The sequence below is a fragment of the Leiobunum rupestre genome, chromosome 5, assembly GCF_980474605.1.
Source record: "Leiobunum rupestre chromosome 5, qqLeiRupe1.1.hap1, whole genome shotgun sequence".
NCBI classification, from domain to species: Eukaryota; Metazoa; Arthropoda; class Arachnida; order Opiliones; family Sclerosomatidae; genus Leiobunum; species Leiobunum rupestre.
Genome location: NC_143388.1, coordinates 14779786 through 14799390, shown reverse-complemented (window position 1 = coordinate 14799390; position 19605 = coordinate 14779786). Strand labels below are relative to the sequence as shown.

General features: G+C 36.4%; 1 protein-coding gene across 5 annotated transcripts in view; it reads right to left on the bottom strand.

Annotated features, from left to right (window-relative positions):
• Window positions 1-19605, bottom strand: part of LOC149943621 (teneurin-m-like) — a 280977-nt gene that overhangs the window by 88028 nt on the left and 173344 nt on the right. For all 5 annotated transcript variants that reach the window (XM_090175899.1, XM_090175900.1, XM_090175902.1 and 2 more), the window contains 2 exons: window positions 16715-16823; window positions 5190-5623 (listed from right to left, as the gene is read on the bottom strand). In XM_090175899.1, coding sequence (XP_090032025.1) covers window positions 5190-5623; window positions 16715-16823 — 543 coding nt within the window. The remainder of the gene's footprint in view (window positions 1-5189; window positions 5624-16714; window positions 16824-19605) is intronic.

Here is a 19605-nt window from a genome sequence, read left to right as displayed (position 1 = left end):
AACTTGGCCCCGACATCCCCGTGTAAGAAGATTAACTGGTTCCTCTTCCTCTCCCATTTTCTAGGCCTCCCCGCCAGTACCCAACATTATTTGGCCGGTAATCCCCGGGCTAGGGCGGGGTATTATTGTCCACCGGTAGTTATTAAAAAAAGCGGAAGTTTTTCATAATTGGGAAGGCAGCCCGGCTCGAAAGGATAGGTTTTTCTTTCTTTTGGGAGCAGAGCAAAAAGATGCGGCGGATAAAGACTGAGACAGTTCGGTTTCAATGGACAACGGAAAAATACGGTATGGTCAGAATAAAAAGAATGTTCTTGTGTCAGATCACGTGGGCCTAGTGCTGGAAATATGAGTAGATGCAGAAGCCTATAATAAGAGAAGCCTTTAACTACCTATAGACTTCGTGCGTAGTTTAAATTTTGGTCATAAGTATCGCCGCCTACCGACCGACTTTTAAATTGAATATATGAAAGCTGTCTGCTCGTTCAAAATTCTCTCTGAGCAACAGCTGAAAGCTCAACCGAAAAACCAAGAAATTCAAAAGTTGTCTGCTATTTTTTCACATATTTAGTTGACGAATATTAAGGAAGATGGCGCTTTATTTCCTAAGCTCGAAGCCTATCACGCCAACGTCAAAGAAGAAATTAACGCGGCCTTGGACTAGCGAACAGTGTGACCACTGAAAATTTTTAATTCCTTTAAAGGAATTATAGGAAATTTATCAGTAAAATATAGGAAAATATATGGGGGAAAAAGGAAAATATAGGAAGAAAATTGGGGGAAAAAGGAAGAAATAGGAGAAAATTAATTATACAATAAGAGAAAACGGTTGTCAAAATTAGTTAAAGGGTGAATAACATTCAAAATAAAGTTGATAACCGATAGAAATAGTCGTAAGCAATCGGCAAACAGTGTTGGAAATAAGCATCTTTAAAAACTAAGACAATATGAAGACTTCTAAGGGTAAAATATTAACTATTTTAATTTCTTCAGACGTTTGAGTTCAAATATAGGGTATTATAGGAAATTTAATGAAATTATAGGAGAAAAATGGAAGGACGTTAAATTATAGGAAAAAATAGGAAATATAGGAACTGTGGTCACCCTGAACGAAAGTAGTTTGCTCTCCAAAACGTCGGTTGGCCAAACTGAAACGTAGGTACAGATCATCCTTGGTTTAAAACTTTGAACGCGAGAGGCGGGCAAGGCAGCGTTGCCAGACGTACGATAATTATCGCACAGTGCGATAATTTAATCAAAAATTTTAGGGCGTACTATAATTTTCATGGCGTACGATATCGTACCATTATTTCGATAATTCTGCCTCAACGTACTATAATGTACGATAATCTTTAGATTTTTTTAAAAACCTACGAACGATTTATATTTTATTATAAATTTATATAACTTTTCTACTTAAAATGAATGATATACATTTTCTGTACGCTTAGTCCAGAGTGTGAGTTTATTACTCCTAGCTATTACCGCATTTTTTAAAACATTTTTAAACATATTAAGTTCAGTTAATAATGATAATAGACATTTTGTTTATTTCCCTGAATTAAAATTCCTGTAGTGCTTTAAAAAATCATCTAAATTCAACGCATTTATGTATGAATTAAAATTTATCGCCAAAAAGAAATGTACGATAATTTTCCAGGAAAATCGATAATTTTTTGGCCTAGATACGATAATTTCAGATTTTCGATCTGGCAACGCTGGGGCAAGGCTTAACGTTTTTCAAAGCGTATTGCGAAAATGATACGGAGATATCGCCTTCGGAATCACGATTATTGTTCATTAGTATGGATATTTATGATAGCAAATCATAGTTTTGTCATTTATTACCTTTATAATGTAGAAATTACCAAGTTCAATCAAAACGAGGCGAGTCTCTCAAAATTTAAAATCCCCAGCAAAATCCTATGGGAATTCTACGAGCTAAAATGTAAAGAATCGTCCGCATTTTTCAAATGTTTTCTCCGCTACCGCTCGCGCATGAATCGAGGGGCTATCCAATCATTCCAATGTTAGAAATTTTGTACATCTGATTTCGGATTTCAAGTTATTTCAATATTTAATTGATTAAAGCTACTAAATGTAGGTGATTTCAAGTGATTTCACTGCTGATTTGTACACCTGAAGTCCCTCGGTATGAATATATCGAGAGGACTATATTTTCTGGCCACATATCGCCTCTAGTTCGAAAACGGGAGTTTCACTATTTTGGGCGAGTTAGAGGCTTCTCTTATTATAGGCTTCAGGTAGATGCAAATTCACTTCTTAAGTCTAAATACTTACGTTTTACAACCAATAATTATAATAATAAAAGTAATCAGCTAGGCTAATACCCAAGACACCACCTCAAGCCCAAGTCATCTAGCGACTTTTAATTCCTTTAAATCAGGTGGCCGTGTTACAATGGGTTAAACGGCGAGACAACTGCTCCCTACACTATTGCCGTTAATCTTATTTTAGTGCAGTTATATTTTTAGTTTACTGTAGTCATTGTGGGTTTAAAACAATTTTATCTCAAACAGGGTTTTTTAGACTTACTTTACTTTTTCTGGTAACAAATTCTTTGATATTTAATGTAAAGTTACCGAATCAAATGACAAAATGTCATAGTGGTAGGCACATTAAAACTTGATCAATTGGAATCAAATATTGAATGCAGCTAGATCTATCTAGGTTCCGCGTCGTAAATTATAAATTTTCAGTTCTAATATCAGTCGCATCACGTATAAAATAGCTTTCTTTAAATGATGCCTTGGCTTCAGTGTCAGATCGTCAGTGACAAAATATCGTCAACGAATAACGACCATCGTTACCGTGCATAATTTAAATAGAGAAAGATCAATATTTATAGATAACGACCGAGTTACGAAAACCCAATTTTGAATTCAAAATGTAAACCTTTTTTTACCAGAATTAAGTTAAGGTACTATGAACGTCCATATTTATTTAACACACGCTAGCGGTTGTATACTATTGGACCGAATCCCGTTTGACCGAATCCCATTGATTCAGTTGAATGGGAAATTTAAATCTGGTTCGTTTACACTTCGGGTAGGTTAGTTCAGGTTGGGTTAGGTTAGGTTCGGTTAGTTCATGTTGGGTTGGGTTAGGTTAGGCTAGGTTAGGCTAGGTTAGACTAGGTTAGGTTAGGTTAGTTCAGGTTGGGTTGGGTTAGGCTAGGTTAGGCTAGGTTAGGCTAGGTTAGACTAGGTTAGGTTAGGTTAGTTCAGGTTGGGTTGGGTTAGGCTAGGTTAGGCTAGGTTAGACTAGGTTAGGTTAGGTTAGTTCAGGTTGGGTTGGGTTGGGTTGGGTTGGGTTAGGTTAGGTTGGGTTAGGTAAGGTTAGATATGGTAGGCAACTATTTCACGTCGGGTCTTATCAAGGTTATTTTCCAAAATTAAACCCGGAAAATATCAAATTTCAAGGGAAAAAGGTCTAAAAATACACGTCGGTACGAAATAATAAATATTAAAGACATAGTTTAGTCCAAATTAGATATACTATCGTCACGTACCCTACGATATATAAAAATGTATCACTAACGGTATATTGAATAAAAACCGCGTTTTGCGCGGTTTTCGGTCGATTGGAATTCGGTTGAATGGTACATTCGGACGATTGGGATTTCGGTCCAATGGTCTACAATCACGCTAGCAGGGCCTTATTAAGACACGTGCCAAATGTGACATAAAAAATCTTATGTTTATCGTCACATTGGCAGGGTTGGCTGATTTTAATCAATTTTATTTAAATAATTTAAATCAAGTTATTTTAAAAAAATAATTGATATAAATAATTCAATGTATTTCAATGGAGGAATAAAATTGGCAAAATATAGGTTTTAAAAATAATTAAAATACAGAAAATTTTAGAAAACTAAAATATTAAATAATAATTAAATTCAATTCAGATTTTAATTAATTCGAGATCAGCTAACTGATCAAAGTAAAATATCCGTTAATTATACTAAACTAAAATTGTATAAAAATCGATACATTCAATAAAATCCAAAACAATCGATTGATTTGATTTTTATTAAAAAAAAATCAAAAAAGTGCCAACCCTGAAAAATAAGGTCTGAATATTTTTAGGGACCACAAATTCTACTTTGCACAGGGACCTCAATAGTGTTAATCCGGCCTTTCGATTTTTCGCTTTAGTTCATAGTCCCTTTAAGTAAATAGCACTTTCTATCAAATAAGCTACGCTTGCTGAACTTGTTTTTACGTAGCTCATTCGTCACGAAATACGTAGAAGTTGAGTTCAGTTTATGCTTAAAAACAGGGTGCCTCGTCGAATTTACTCTTTATGTCCAGGGCTTTTTGTAGTAAAACGTCATCGATACGTCACCCGTGACGTAGTAGCAACCAGGGTGGGAAATAAGGAATTTTATTAAAGTGGATATATGACCAGAAACCCCCGTTTTCTGGATTAAATAAACTGGTCAGGGATCGGAGGGCAAGTAGTCTGCTAAACTTAACTCTTAAAGGGGAATGGTCAAGCTTTAACCAGTTAGATAGCCCTATAGCCCATTAAAAACTAAAATTTATGGCGAAAACCGCATCAAAAAATATTGAGTGGTTAATTTTTAATAAAATAAAGAAATTTCGGGAAATCGAAAAGCGACACCTGGTGAGAAGTCGGTGAGACAGAAAAACAACGTAAAAGCGCGCGCTGCTGAAGACGCGAAAAATATGTTTTGCGCGCGCGGCGCGTTCCAGTTATAAGAGACCTAAGCCTAAATTGGGCGATTTTAAAAGTTAGGATAGTTCGCAAATCGCTCATACGAGGTTAGAGGCGCTGGCGGCAGCCCCTAAGATGGCGGCGAAAATTCAAACCCAAACACCTGGCGTTATTTTTCGTTTAAACTTTTTGGGCTATTTTTTCAATACAAAAAAGGTACGTGTTAGTATATTGAACGTCTTGTTAATCTTTTGATACGGAAATAAGGCCATATTTGGAAAAGCTTGGCCGTTCCCCTTTAAGGCCAATATGAATTAATTAAGTAGTCCAGTGGACCACTGACCCCCCTCCGATTTAATTTTTAAACTGGTCATTTACCCAATGCCACCACCTATTTCCCAAGCTGGTAGCAACATCAAAACAAGAAGGTCAATGTTACTTTATAGAAAGGCCTAATGAAAAAGAATTTGAAATGGAAGACGAAATCGTACCAGCGAAGTAGGCCAAGATGGTGGTAAGAATGACGACGACACAGATAAGAACGATACAAGTAGTCTTCCAGGAGCAGTAATGGTTGCAGGCTTTCCGGAAGTGGAATCTGGAAGTGGAGAGGGCGGAGGAGGCGAAGGCGGAAGTGGCGGAGAAAGGAGCGCTGCGGTTGTTTCCGACCACCGTCGGACCCTGGATCAGTTGCGGGTTGACGCAGTTGGTGACCGGCACCATGGGACCGGTCGTGGAACTGGGCGTGCTGCAGAAGACGGGCAGCGGGTTCGAGTAGGTGGGCCCGCCTCCCGCCGAGCTGACCGTCGTCGTCAGGACCGCGTTCGCCGTACTTATCGTCGTCGGCGTCGTCGTGGAGTTGTTGACCATCGGCATCGAGATGTTCGTCTCGCCTTTAGTGAACGCTTGTGGCTGACTGTATATTCTGAAACACATTTTATCAAGTTATTATCGCCATCGTCAAATTCTTCATTAAGATAATAATAATACCCAAGACAGAACTTTAGACCCAAGTCATCAAGTGTCTTTTAATGTCATTAATTCAGGTGGCTGGGTTAGATGGGTGGTGGCAAGCCCTTCATTCCAACGAGCCAACAGCTCTCTACACTAGCTATTACTAGGAATCCATACCTCTAATTGGAATGCTTATCGCGGCAGATTTTATTATCGATGTGGCTTACGGTTTTTGGAACGTCACTATGTTAACTTAAATAAAAACAACAACGTGAGAGGGGAGCGCGTGCGGAGGAAATTTTTTATCTCGTAGGCGGGGCCAAAGCCGTCAGAGTGATCTTACCATACGCGATACGCTAGGATAAGCATTCCAAGTAGAGGTATGGATTCCTGGTTATTACCATTAGCCCCAACATTTTTTTTATGAAAAGGGAAAACTTAAATACTCTTTAGTTTACTTTATTTTCAAATATTTTTGTTTTAAATTTATATGGTAAAATGTTTTCATTTTTATATCAGCATTATTTTTAATCCATCTTATCCTAGTTTTAAATTATTTGTAATAGTTGATTTTATAAAAAAAAAAGTGGTTTTTAGCACGCGCTCGTCGACTTGGTAAAGTAAGAGACTGTGACGTAAGAACAACATTTAAACAAGAGGCCACGTTACTATTTGTTTGACCTAGGAGCAACAAACACAACACCCCACACAAGGAGAACGCAGCCCGTCAAAAGTCGTGGATTTTCTTGCGTACGTTTTTCATTGGCTAGACGCTTTAGCGCCTGCTGCCGTCAGAAGGGGAAAATACGGAAATTGTCTTCCCCCTTTCCGTAAAACGTTCAGCGTAAAGGCTCGTGACGCTCGTCCAATGAAATTCGTACACAACCCTTCGTTAGCGTGTTTAAAGGCTAGCTGCGTTCTCCTTGTGTTTATAGCTCCACAATTCTACGAGGGACTAATATGGAAGTGACAACTAGCAGACAACGCGTATTTTCTGTATGCGCTACGTTATAGCACCCTCTTTCCACCAAAAGCAATTGTAATAGTGAGTGTAGGGAGCTGTTGGCTCACGTGGCTTGAAGGGCTTGCCACCACCCTCCTACGCATTGTAACCCGGCCATCTGAATTAATGGCTTTAAAAGTCGCTTGATGACTTAGGCCTAAGGTGGTGACTTGGGTATTAGCCTAGCTGATTATTATTATTATTATTATTATTTTTAGATGACACGTGATTTCAACCCTATTACGTAGCGCATCCAGAAAATATTTTCCAAATACTAATTTTCAACACCGATAGATTTTCCATATACCAATTTTGGTCACCGATAGATGGCACTAATACATAGCGCATCCCGAAAATACGGGTCGTCTGCTAGCTGTCTCTTCCGTGTTCTTCCCACGGGCCCGTATGCAGCGTAAGGTATCTATGCTATTTCATATATCTATGGCACCTAGGAGCAACAAACACAGCACCCCACACAAAGGTAACGCAACCCGTCAAAAGTCGTGCATTTTTCATTGGTTAGACGCTTTAGCGCCTGCTGTCGTTGGAAGGGGAATATTCGGAAACTGTCTTTCTCCCCCCCCCCCTCGCCCGCAAAAAGTTCAGCGTAAAGACTCGTCCAATGAAATTTGTACACAACCCCGCTGCCTTAGCGTGTTTAAAGCCTAGCTGCGTTCTCCTTGTGTATGCTGCTCCTAGATGGCACTAACCAGCTCTTAGCGAAATAAATATTATTATTAATAATCTTATTCAACTCATTATCTAACTAATAATCAGACCCAGCATATTTGCCAAGTTACGTATTTGATTTCATCAAATTACAATTTTCAAATAAGAATATTCCGCGAAATTCTAACAGTCAACAATTAAACTTCGACATTTCAAAATTATCTCAACCCCTTTCTTTATTTTTTTATCTATTACGCATTTTAAAAATATATTTATTTCCTTAATGCTTTACAAGAATAATTTACGTGCTTCGAAAAAATTAAAATGATTATATAAAATAAGATGGAATTTATAAATTTCCATTGGATAAAATTCCACTCAAAGACAATATATTTACTTTTTTATATGAAATATTTATTTATATAAATAAGTTTAAAAACGCTTTTCCTCAAAATAAATTTCGCAAACTTAAAGGATCTTCGTACGTAAAAAAGATGATTTGGAAGCTAGGAACCAAAGAACCATTAAGCAGACACTAGGAGAAAATGTCCTTTAGAGGAAGCTGGCTTAGATCGATAAACATTTCTTCTTCCAAGAAGTTATAATAAATCGGGGTCGCGAATGTTTGCCGTCGCCTAGTCAAACAAGGCTTAGTTGCGAAGAGCGAAAGGCTTAGTTAAAAGGCGAACGCGGGACAGTCCCGAACTGGTCAGGACCAACGCGACAAAAGGTAGAACTGCCTGCAACCGTTTTCGCGATAATTAATGATAAGCCCGGATAAAAAGTAAAGTCCATACGGAAATAGGGAATGGGCTAATGACCCAACAACCCCATCCAAACTTCTATCGCAATGGCGAGTCTTAGCGAAGGAAAAATACGGGAGTTAAAAGGCATCGTCTTTCAAAATTGCATCACTAGGTGGTGTGCCGGCCGTTTACGTAAACTGTACTCTCTCTTTAATACTTTAGATAGTAGGGCGGGACGCGTTAGGGAGTTGCAAATGACCCCTCTAAGTACTGATGCCCCGGGAAGGGAAAAGTATTTGAAAAATGTCAGATAGTCGGAGCGAATTATAATTTACGTTCACTCGGGATATTCCTCGACCACTTCCTCCTCCATCGCTTTTCCGCGCGCCAAAACTGACAAGTTGCCTGCCCGCTGGCTTCAAATATTCCGAACACAAATTTTCCAGAGAGCACTGGGAGCGGTAGCCCATTATTTGCTTGACTTTGTACCGGGGAAGTTTATTTCCGCGGAAGACGCGGAAATTTAAGGTTTTAGAAGCGCCGAGAGTCGCAGGCTGCTGGAAAATCCCCGAACTTAACCATCGGGAAAAATTCTTGCTCGGAGTAAACAAAATAAGGGAGTATTTCTTCCGCTTACGAGCGCCTTCGCGCGCGCCCGAGGAGAAGATCACGCCAGTAATCTTTTTTCTTTAAGGTCAACTCTCTTCTCGTTTTTAAGTTTAGTTTATATAATGCGTCACGGAAAATTTAAGATCCCATTCGCGAACCCCCATAAGAAATTCAAAACAGAATACGTTACGTTGTAAAGTTTAACAAAAAAAAAAGGACAACCTTACGACCCTCTTATGGGTTATAACATTTAAAGAGGTCAACACAGGATTTGAGCTTAAGTTTAATAGGTTTTTCAACAAGATATATCGCGTTAATATCCGCGAACTTTAATCAGTGTAGAAATTTTCTCGCTTTACTATTATTTTTTTTTATAAAGTCGGTTTTATATTACCTGAAAGTTTAGGTCGTATATTTTGTAATATTCCAGCCTTTGCTGTAGCTGTTTTTTAATATTAGATATATTTTTGGTCTATAAACGCCTGTAGAAGTGTTCCAACAGCAATACACTCGTGTTCAGGGCAAAGATAACATTTTGTATAAAAGCCTTCTAAAACTAATATTATTTAAAATTTGTGTCGACTTCGCATAAAACATCCCTATGGTCGTCATAGCCAGACTTTAAGTTAAATTAATTGCATAATATATTTCGAGTAGCGAAATAATATATTAAATTTAAATTACCCATATTCGGGATTAAAATATTTCCACGCAGACGAAAAAAAATTGTAACTAAACATCGATTTATTTCATCTAAATTTCATCGCGATGTAAACATTCTTTGACGATAAATTTTCCGTCATGAAGAAGCAAAGGAGAAAATATTAGACTCTAACAGCGTGTTCCGAGCGGATCCTAAGCCGATCGGAAATAAGAGTAAATCTTTGAAACTCGCCAGACAAGCGTAATTGGCATAGGCCAATTTTGGTAAACATCACGTGCTGAAGGAGAGCTTACGAATCTCGTATGTCTGCGAATTTCCGTTAAAGCAGCCTGGAATCGAATGCTTAGGCCAATTCGCTACAATGCAAAATGCATAGTTGGATACAGTGCGGGACTCAAAGACCTAATTTATATTACAGGCTGCGTGTTGGCGAATTCGCTAATAAAGCTTTCAAGGGGGCTGCCACAACATCGGAGTGGATTTGAGAGCCCAACGCTTCGATCCTGGGACGAGATCACATTCTCTTCTGAGAGCTCGTGCATGTCCAATATAAACTTGGAAACATTACTCAGATCAAATACTCGTTATAATCATGAGAACAAATATAAATTTAAAACACGCTACACAGTAAGATCTATTCACTCAGCTGACCAACTTTGTGGGTCAAACGCAGACCACCTATCCCAAGAGGGACATGTATCGCTGGTAGCATAAGTATAAAACTTGTTGAGGTTAACGGTAATAGTGAGTGTAGGGAGCTGTTGGCTCGAACGCGTGGCGTGCAGGGCTTGTCACCACCCTCCTACGCATTGTAACTCGGCCACCTGAATTAATGGCTTCAAAAGTCGCTTGATGACTTAGGCCTAAGGTGGTGCCTTGGGTATTAGCCTAGCTGATTATTATATAATATTGTTTCATAAGTTTGTCACTTTGGAGAATATTTTACTGCGAGCTAGTAACGGAGTGACGTCTTCATCAGAAGAAAATCTCCCCCTAGCGAGGCGCTGTCAAAGGCTACGCGTGACGCGGGAGCAAGCGGACGCAATACGGTAACGAAGCCCGTAATGCAGTCTGCCTTGTGAATAGCTCTCAGTAAAACTTTTGCATGTGAAGAATATGAAGTGTCACACTTTGGTTACAATATTATACACTTATGCTAGTACTATTTTTTTTGTCTCGAATGTGATACGGCTTTTTTAAGAATGCGCCATCTCACGGCAAGTAGAGGCAGTTTTAAATGTACAAAATGTATTGTAGAAGTTGGTTCATCCACGTATCTTTTTCTATTTCACAAAATAAAGGATTTTCACGCGCTATTTTCTGTTTAGCGTAAAAAAAGCCGCATCATTTTTGAGACACTTTTTTTCGAGGTTGATGCGAGTCCTTCTTGGGCTAGGTGGTCTGTGGGTCTGATTCCAAATCTATTTTATGTTCCTCACGAAAAATTCCAAACGAAATAATAACTTATTAGACAGAAGCGGGAAAACCCCTAACCTAGTATCTTCAGCATAGTCACAGTAAAAATCTTCCTAGAGCTCTGCGTAACAGATAAATTAACTGACAAAATTTCGATTAATCGTAAATATTTTGGTTAACTGTTTATTTATGTATATTATCCATGGATAAACAACAATTTAACATGCAAGAAATAATTTATATTTTCGGATAATTGTAGGTTATGGATAAAAATAAAATAAGTGGTTAATTTTTATCCAAACGCCGAGCTCTAAATCTTCCTCATTCATAAACAACAACTGTACTATCTAATACTCAAATATTTCCACAAGCAAATATTAAAAACTTTCATTTTATTGAGCGTTGAAAAATAATTAAAATCATAATTTCAGTGCAAACTTTTGTTTTGAAAAAAATCCATTTTCAAAACGTTATCTAAAAACAGGGTTGGCATAGAACCAGCCATACCGGTTATAGCCACCTAGTTAAAACCGGTTATAGCCACTTGAAAAAAATCCAGAATTTTTTGGCTTTTTTTCAAAACAAATTACAATATGAATATTTTAGTAAATTAATAGTTTTTATTTAGAAATTTAGTTTATTTTTTGTTTCATATTTAGAAACCGGTTTACTTTTACCAGTTTTTTGGTAGGTTTAAAGTTCCAAAGTCCGCTGCCTCGCTTCTGTCGGTGCGTCATACACAAACTAGGGGGAATTTCCCGAGGAAATCAGAAGAATTCAGTTATTTTAAATAGTTATTTCGCTTTATTTGTTTAGTTCCTTATTTACGACAATAACTGCACTGCCGTACAAAGCACAAAAGCATTAACGACCAAAACTAAAATATGGAGACGAAATTCGAACTTTCTTTGCCTTAAGATACCCCAACTTACCTCTTCAAGTTTATTTAGTAGACTTGGATTTTTCAACTCAAATTATATTCTGGTACTAAACAATTTACAGGCCAAACGATATTTCAGAAATATCATTAAAACCATGTCTTAAGACGCGAAAAAAATGCGATTTGATTTGACTTTTAAAGAAAAGAAACACATTAATGCGTTTTTGGTTTGAAAATAATGCAAAAACCTAAAATAATGCGTTTTGCAACAAGTCATTTCTCTAAGAACAAAAATTTTAAATTCGAAAATTAGTTCAAAATTGAATTTACCGTATAAAATAAGGAGAAATAAAACCGAAATCTGTAAATCGAAAATTTGGTCGTTAATGCTTTATTCCAACACTGTCGAAAAAAGCGTGAATTGGCTCAATAACTTGTAGAAAAATATTTCTCAATAACACAGAGCATCTTAATAGACCAACTGAATTTCTCAAAAAAAACATTTTAAAAGAATATACTCTTTAAGCTCATTATGAATGTTTGATATTATTCCGAGCGGACTCTTTACGCAAATATTACCTCAATGGATTTTCCCGTTTTAAAAATAACTATACCAATAAACCACCGCAAAACAATTTTAAAGAAATGAACGAGTGAGATTTTTCATTTCAAACATTAAAGGAATAAGAAACCGAGAAAGGAAAGAAACATTGCGGAGAAAAAAGAATTAAGGGGCCGGTTATATTTTATTGCGCTCATAGAAATAAACGATCTGCGGGGTTAGAGACCCGCTAACCTCCGCCGAAACCCAACACTTTTTGGGGGACGGAGGCTCCATAAAATAGTAGCGAGCTTAAAAAAGGTTAAAAAAGGGAATAGCTTTGAAAGGGTGTACTCCCGCACCGGTAATGATAATAACGTTGCCATTAAGTTTCCCGAAAATATTAAAACGTCTTATAAATGAGCAAAACCACAGAAATATAACCTTCGTTGATACGTCTTCTTAAGATCCACGCTACCCCCCGTAAAATGAACGCCAAAAAAATGAAGGAACGATCTATATAAGTTTATGATGAACAAGGAGGTGGTCTTCGGTGGGGGTGGCTCCCGGGAATCAATTCCACCACGCCATCTAGTTTGGGAATCGGGGTGTAATGTTTTTCTTTAATATACCCAGCGTAATTTTCTCGTGGATAAAAAAATTGGGAAAAAAAATGGAGTTCATAATCTTATAACACCGAATAAACTACTAACCATCGCTAAAATATACCAAAGTTTCTTCGGTTGTTCGGTTACCCTTATAAACGGGTAAATTTTAAGTATTTCCCGTATTACCAAAGGTGTCAATATTTTACGCGAGATCCAGTATGATTTTAAGATAACCTTATTGACGTAACCGTACAGCAACAACTTTTATAATGCAAAAAAGGGGTGTTATTTTTAGCTTGCCATTTTTTTTATATCCTTATCCCTAGTCTTACGAGCTTTGGTTGGCAAGCAGCAAAAGAAGGCTGAAATATTCCGGGAGGGTTGCGAAAGTTCTTTACGCGGTAATAGGCTGAGCCATCAACCAGGGCGAATCATATTCGAGTCGCGGGCCTTAAGACTCTAGTGCCTGAGGGGAATATAGCGTTTGTTGGCCATGTAACTAAGCCTCGGCCTCATCCTCGATTGAATACGGAATTGTAATATTGCACGGGTTATCGCTTCAATCTATCCCATAATAGTCGCGCGGGAAGGAAACGCAATAACAGAGGGTATGGAAACTAGGCTATCTCGGACGGATACCGAGAAACGATATACGCGCCTACGCCGTACGCAGCCGCCATTTTTGGTAATATAACTCTCCTCGATTTCCTAGGCGCCTACGCTAGCCGGTACTCTAGAATACTAAATTCAATATTTCTCTGATATATATTTTTTGCCCCCCACGCGACGGAAGATCGGAATGCCCGTCGTATTGCGCGGATATTTAGCCGTTTGCCGAAATTGCCGATAGATGGCGTTAGAGTTGTGAAAGGCGTCATCGCCCGAAAGAATGCCAAGTCTATTTTATATAAGACGTCGAAGCTATCTCGTCTACCTTGAGCAGTTTTCTCGCAGTCTTTCGAGTCAGCGGGCCTCCGATCTCCCGATAGACGTGTTCAGGCACGCATTCCGAATTCCACGCACGCTTCTAAGCATCCCGGGGGGCGAATTATGCCGAACAGTTCCGATGATACACGATCGGCTAGCGAGAGGAGAAGGGCCAGCGCCATCTACCGTCCAAAAAAGGAGGAAGCCGTTATAAAAGCGGATAGCGTTATTTCTTTTTGCCTCCTCTCCTCGCGCGAGCTCTGGCTATGATCCCTATAATATCCAGAAAAAAATGTTTCGCAGAACCTCGTAAAAATGAAAGGACGGCGGAAGATAGAGCCAGTAACAAAAAAAAGGTCCCGAAAATATTCCTAGAACCTTTTTCCTTACGCCTAAGAATGCAAAAAAAAACCCCCACACAAACGATTGGGAATCGCGTAAAATCGTTTGGTTTCATTTATATTGCGCCGCACCTTATTTTCCGTCTTTCGGGGAAGCAAAAATGACGATGCCTAAAATGAAAGCGAATAAGTCTGGCTCGGCACAGTCTAGGGAATGCAGACCGTAGATTGCACCACCTCTGCCCAATTCCCAACTTCAACCAAACCAATGCAAACACATAGAGATTGCCCAATATCGATTTCAACCGAGCGAGGATTCCTAAATATTTTAGATCCTTCTCGGTTTGGAGGCTGTTGAGTGTACGGGAATCGAGAGGAGCCACTAATATGGACCTTCTGAAAATTTGCCCTCTACATTATCGTTTCCATTATTTATCCTCCAATATCTTGGGCTACTCTGTGAACTCTTTGGCTAACCATTCTTTGAACTGAGAAGTATATAATGCGTGTGGATGTTGGCTAAATTGTGGACATATGTAGAAAGGGACTGATAAATATATAAATATTAAATACGTAACTATTTCAAATATAAATTACGTAATTGTTTCAAATATTAAATACGTAACTATTTCAAATATAAATTACGTAATTGTTTCAAATATTAAATACGTAACTATTTCAAATATAAATTACGTAATTGTTTCAAATATTAAATACGTAACTATTTCAAATATAAATTACGTAATTGTTTCAAATATTAAATACGTAACTATTTCAAATATAAATTACGTAATTGTTTCAAATATTAAATACGTAACTATTTCAAATATAAATTACGTAATTGTTTCAAATATTAAATACGTAACTATTTCAAATATAAATTACGTAATTGTTTCAAATATTAAATACGTAACTAATTCAAATATAAATTACGTAATTGTTTCAAATATAAATTACGTAATTGTTTCAAATATTAAATACGTAACTATTTCAAATATAAATACGTAACTATTTCAAATATTAAATACGTAACAATTTTAAATATAAATATAAATACGTAACTATTTCAAATATAAATACGTAACTATTTCAAATATTAAATACGTAACAATTTTAAATATAAATACGTAACTATTTTAAATATAAATACGTAACTATTTTAAATATAAATACGTAACTATTTTAAATAATTATACGTAACTATTTTAAATATAAATACGTAACTATTTTAAATATTAATACGTAACTATTTGAAATATTAATACGTAACTATTTTAAATATAAATACGTAACTATTTTAAATATTAATACGTAACTATTTTAAATATTAATACGTAACTATTTCAAAAATAAATTAAGTAAATTTAAACATTTCTGTCATATTAAATAAACAGTAATCAATTCAATATTTTTAGTAAAGTGACAGACCAAAATTTATGAAAGCAATGAAAGGCTTAAAATAAAAATAATTTTTGGTAGGACTAAAAAATTCAACTTCTGATAAATATAATAATAAAAATAAATCAGCCATACCACCTTGGACCTAAGTCATCAAGCGACGTTTAAGGCCATCAATTCAGGTGGCTAGGTTACATTGAGTAAGAAGGTGGTGGAAAGTGCTCGGATCGAACCTGGCTTCTCTCGCGGCGAGTCAAAAGCGCTAACCACTCCACCACCCCCCATCTGATCTATAGGTTTATACAAGGTCATAAATGTCACTAGTCCTTGCTGCTCCCAACAATTTCTAACTGAAGTAAGGCCTCACGAAACGAATACAAATTCAATAGTTTAGGTATAATTATGAGCAGCTTTGAAGTATTTAAGAACACTATATCTAATGGCATTTTGTTTAGAAATGGAAGATAATCCCTTCATTAAACCGTAAAATAAAATTTTAAATATCTGTGAAAAAAAATCAGTTCCTTCAATTCAGATAAAAATTATCTTTGCGATTGTCCTATTTATAGCTAATTTCAAATTTTGAAAAGCATTCCATGAAAAAGTACATACATTTTAAAAGGAACTGAGTTTGGGATTCAGAACTTTTTTCCATTTGTTTTTGAACTAGATATTATGGACGTGCCTAATCGTAATTTCATTTTCTCTTCGGAGAAAATTCTTTGCTGTAAACTATTAATTTAGGATCATTTGTCAAAGAAATGAAGAAAGGCTGTACGCCGAATACAAAGAGTAGCTTCAAGTTGGCTTCGAGCCTCTTTGAATTAAGAATGAGTGGCTCCATTAGGAAGACGAGAATGATATTTGACTAATTAACGACAAAGACAACCCATTAATTATTGGACCCTCCGCGTACTTTCAAGAAGAGTAAGCCAAACTTACGAACAGCTAAGACCAACTAAACCCAATCAATGCGCCCACTTATACTTCAGAATTGCTCAATGAACATTAAATATAAACTTAACTCGAGATTATTAATGAATTTTCTTGCGCTTTTACGTTCTTCGATTTTATAATAATTTTACTAATCCTCCTCCACTTCTAGATTAAATTCCTTAGAATCAAATAAACCACTTAGAATTACTTTTAATTTACTTCATTAGCTATCAGCTAGGCTAATACCCAAGGCACCACCATAGAACCAAGACAATTAGCGACTTTTAATGCTAATATTATACCATAGTCAAAATTTGTATTTACCTTTCTTGTTCGACCCTGTTATTTAGTTGAGAATTATTTCTTTGGTTTTCCGTATGGTTGGACTCTAGATTGTTGTCCAGTAATGGTTTTGACTGACCATTGACCAAATCTGAAAATAAAATTATTTCCTTATTATATGGTTTCATAATTTGATAACCCGAATTAACTTATGCACATGGATTATTAGATCAAATAAAAAATTATTCACATGGATTATTAGATCAAATAAAAAATTATTACACGCAAATACTGATTGATTATTCACATATATATTTACTCTATGTAAGGGATATCTGGTTTTTTGCAAACACTTTTATTTAAACCAGGAATCCATACCTCTACTTGGAATGCTTATCCTGCCGTAACGCGTATGGGAAGATCACTTTGACGGCTTTGGCCCCGCCTACCAGAGAAAAAATTCCCTTTGCACGCGCTTCCCTCTCACGTTGTTGTTTGTTAAGTTAACATAGTGACGTCATTTTCGACATCGAGACGAAAATCTGCCGCGATAAGCATTCTAAGTAGAGGTATGGATTCCTGTTTAAACGTATTACATTTAAATAATTTAATTTTAATGGTAATAAGTTTATACGCAATAAAACCACTCTAATTAATAATCTAAAATTTGGAGATTAAGATGAAAAAGTCGATGAACCTTTAACCTAATTTTATAAGTGATGAATTTAAATTAACTCTATACATTATTTAAAACTTTTTCGGTTTAGTGCCCACACCATCATTTATTCAAATGAACTCTAGAGAGTCTAGGAATAAATGTCACCAGAAATAGATAAAGATAAAATAATTGATGAGGTTGTTTCCCAAAGGGATACTTGGAAAGCGCTACGACTCGCGCGGTGAATTATGGGTCAATTTTCGTCTAGAATTCGTCTGGTCACCAGGAATAATAATAAGGTAAATACTCGGGGGAGTTCTGCTCCGGATGACACGTTGAATGAGATGGATCAACTTCCATCTCGACGCGCGTCCGCCATCAAAAACTGGAGTCCCTCGTCATCATTTTCTTCAATCAAGCATCAATATCGCCCCCATGATCTCCCTTTAAAGCGTCCACCGCGACCGAGCGCCGAAGAGAGGGTAATCAGAGGCGGGGTTGTCATGGGAACAGACATATCCATCCCAACCTCTCGATCTTCTCTCCATCAAACTCTAGATTAAGGAGCTCCGAGTATGGAAAGCGCACCCACTCTTGAAATTTAAAAAAGCGAATGCACTCTCGAGTCAAGAGCCACAGATCGGGCTGAGTTTAGACTATTAGTATGGGCTTTCCGTCAGTCTAGTAGTAGTCGACACCGAGGAGCAGGTCACTTCTATTTTTGGTGCGTTTTAATCATAGTAAAATGATTAAATCAGGATAATCGTGATTAAATCAGGATAATCAAGATTAAAAAATCTAATCAATATTAGAAAATCTAATCAATATTAGAAAATCTAATCAATATTAGAAAATCTAATCAATATTAGAAAATCTAATCACGATTTAAACGAGATTTAATTATTCTAATCGAGATCTAATCTTTTTAATAATGATTTAATCATTTTAACCAGATTTAATCATTTTAATTAGATTTAATCATTTTAATTAGATTTAAACATTTCATTAGATTTAAACATTTCATTAGATTTAATCATTTTAATCACGATTTATTTATTTTAATAACGATTTAATCAATATAATCTGTCGTATCGAGATTTTATCGAGCGCGGTAAATACGAAATAATAATTCTAATCAGATATAAAATTATTCTAATCATCTCGTTCTAATCACGCACAATTATAATCATTCCAATCACTAAATTTGAATCATTGATTCTCGTTCTAATTTCTAATCGTTTAAATCAAGATTTAATCATTGTAATCAGATTTAAACAGATTTAAACATTATACTTATTGATTAAACGTGATTTAATCAAAATAATCACGAATAAATCGGATTTAATCTTTCGAGGGGTGCGTCGTCAAGCAAGGAAGTTACCTGCCCCTCGGTTGACACCAAATACGGTGACCAGTGGAAATATAAAACACGACGGAACTTCGTATGGTCAGTTTTTATAAACACTTTTAATGGAACTAAGTTTTGACCTAATGCGAAAGTTTAATCTAAATTAGGGTGTTGTTGATCTATTATAATTTTTCATTTTCGAGACAAATACAGGGTTTTACAAAAGGTTTTGTAAAAATATGAAGGAGTTGTAGGGGGTGAGTTGAGAAGTATGCCTGTTTTTTCCCCTTTTTCCTACGAGGAGTTAAAAGAGCGCCAGAGAGCTTCAAAGTGTGGCCTACTAGCCCCTGGAGGTCGGTGCAACAAGCGCAAAACCAAGCAGCGGGGAAATTAAGGTTTGGGTTCGTGTGATTGGTAAAAAAGGACTTTGTAAACAAATCGAGGTAACCAGCGTAAAAAAGTAAACTTAAACAGTATTTAAAGGCCCTGTTGCTTGGTTGTGCGCTTGTTGCAGCCTACTTCCAGGGGCTAGTAGGCCATACTTTGAAGCTCTCTTGCGCTCTTTAAACTCATCGTAGGAAAATGGGAAAATAACAGGCATACTTCTCAACTCACCCCCTACAACTCCTTCAAATATTTGCATAGCCTTTTGAAACACCTTGTATATTTTTTAATATATTTTAAAAACATAATATACAAGTTTAATTATTAATTGACATTGGTAAACATTCTAACTAGGCCAAGGTAAAAAAATACGACTAATACAAACTAATTTTCATTTTCGAGACAAATATATATATTTTTTAATATCTTTAAAAAACAGAATATACAAGTTTAATTATTAGTGGATATTTGTAATAAATCTATCTATCTCAGGTTAAAAAATTACGACCAATGCGAACTAATTTTCATTTTCGAGACAAATAT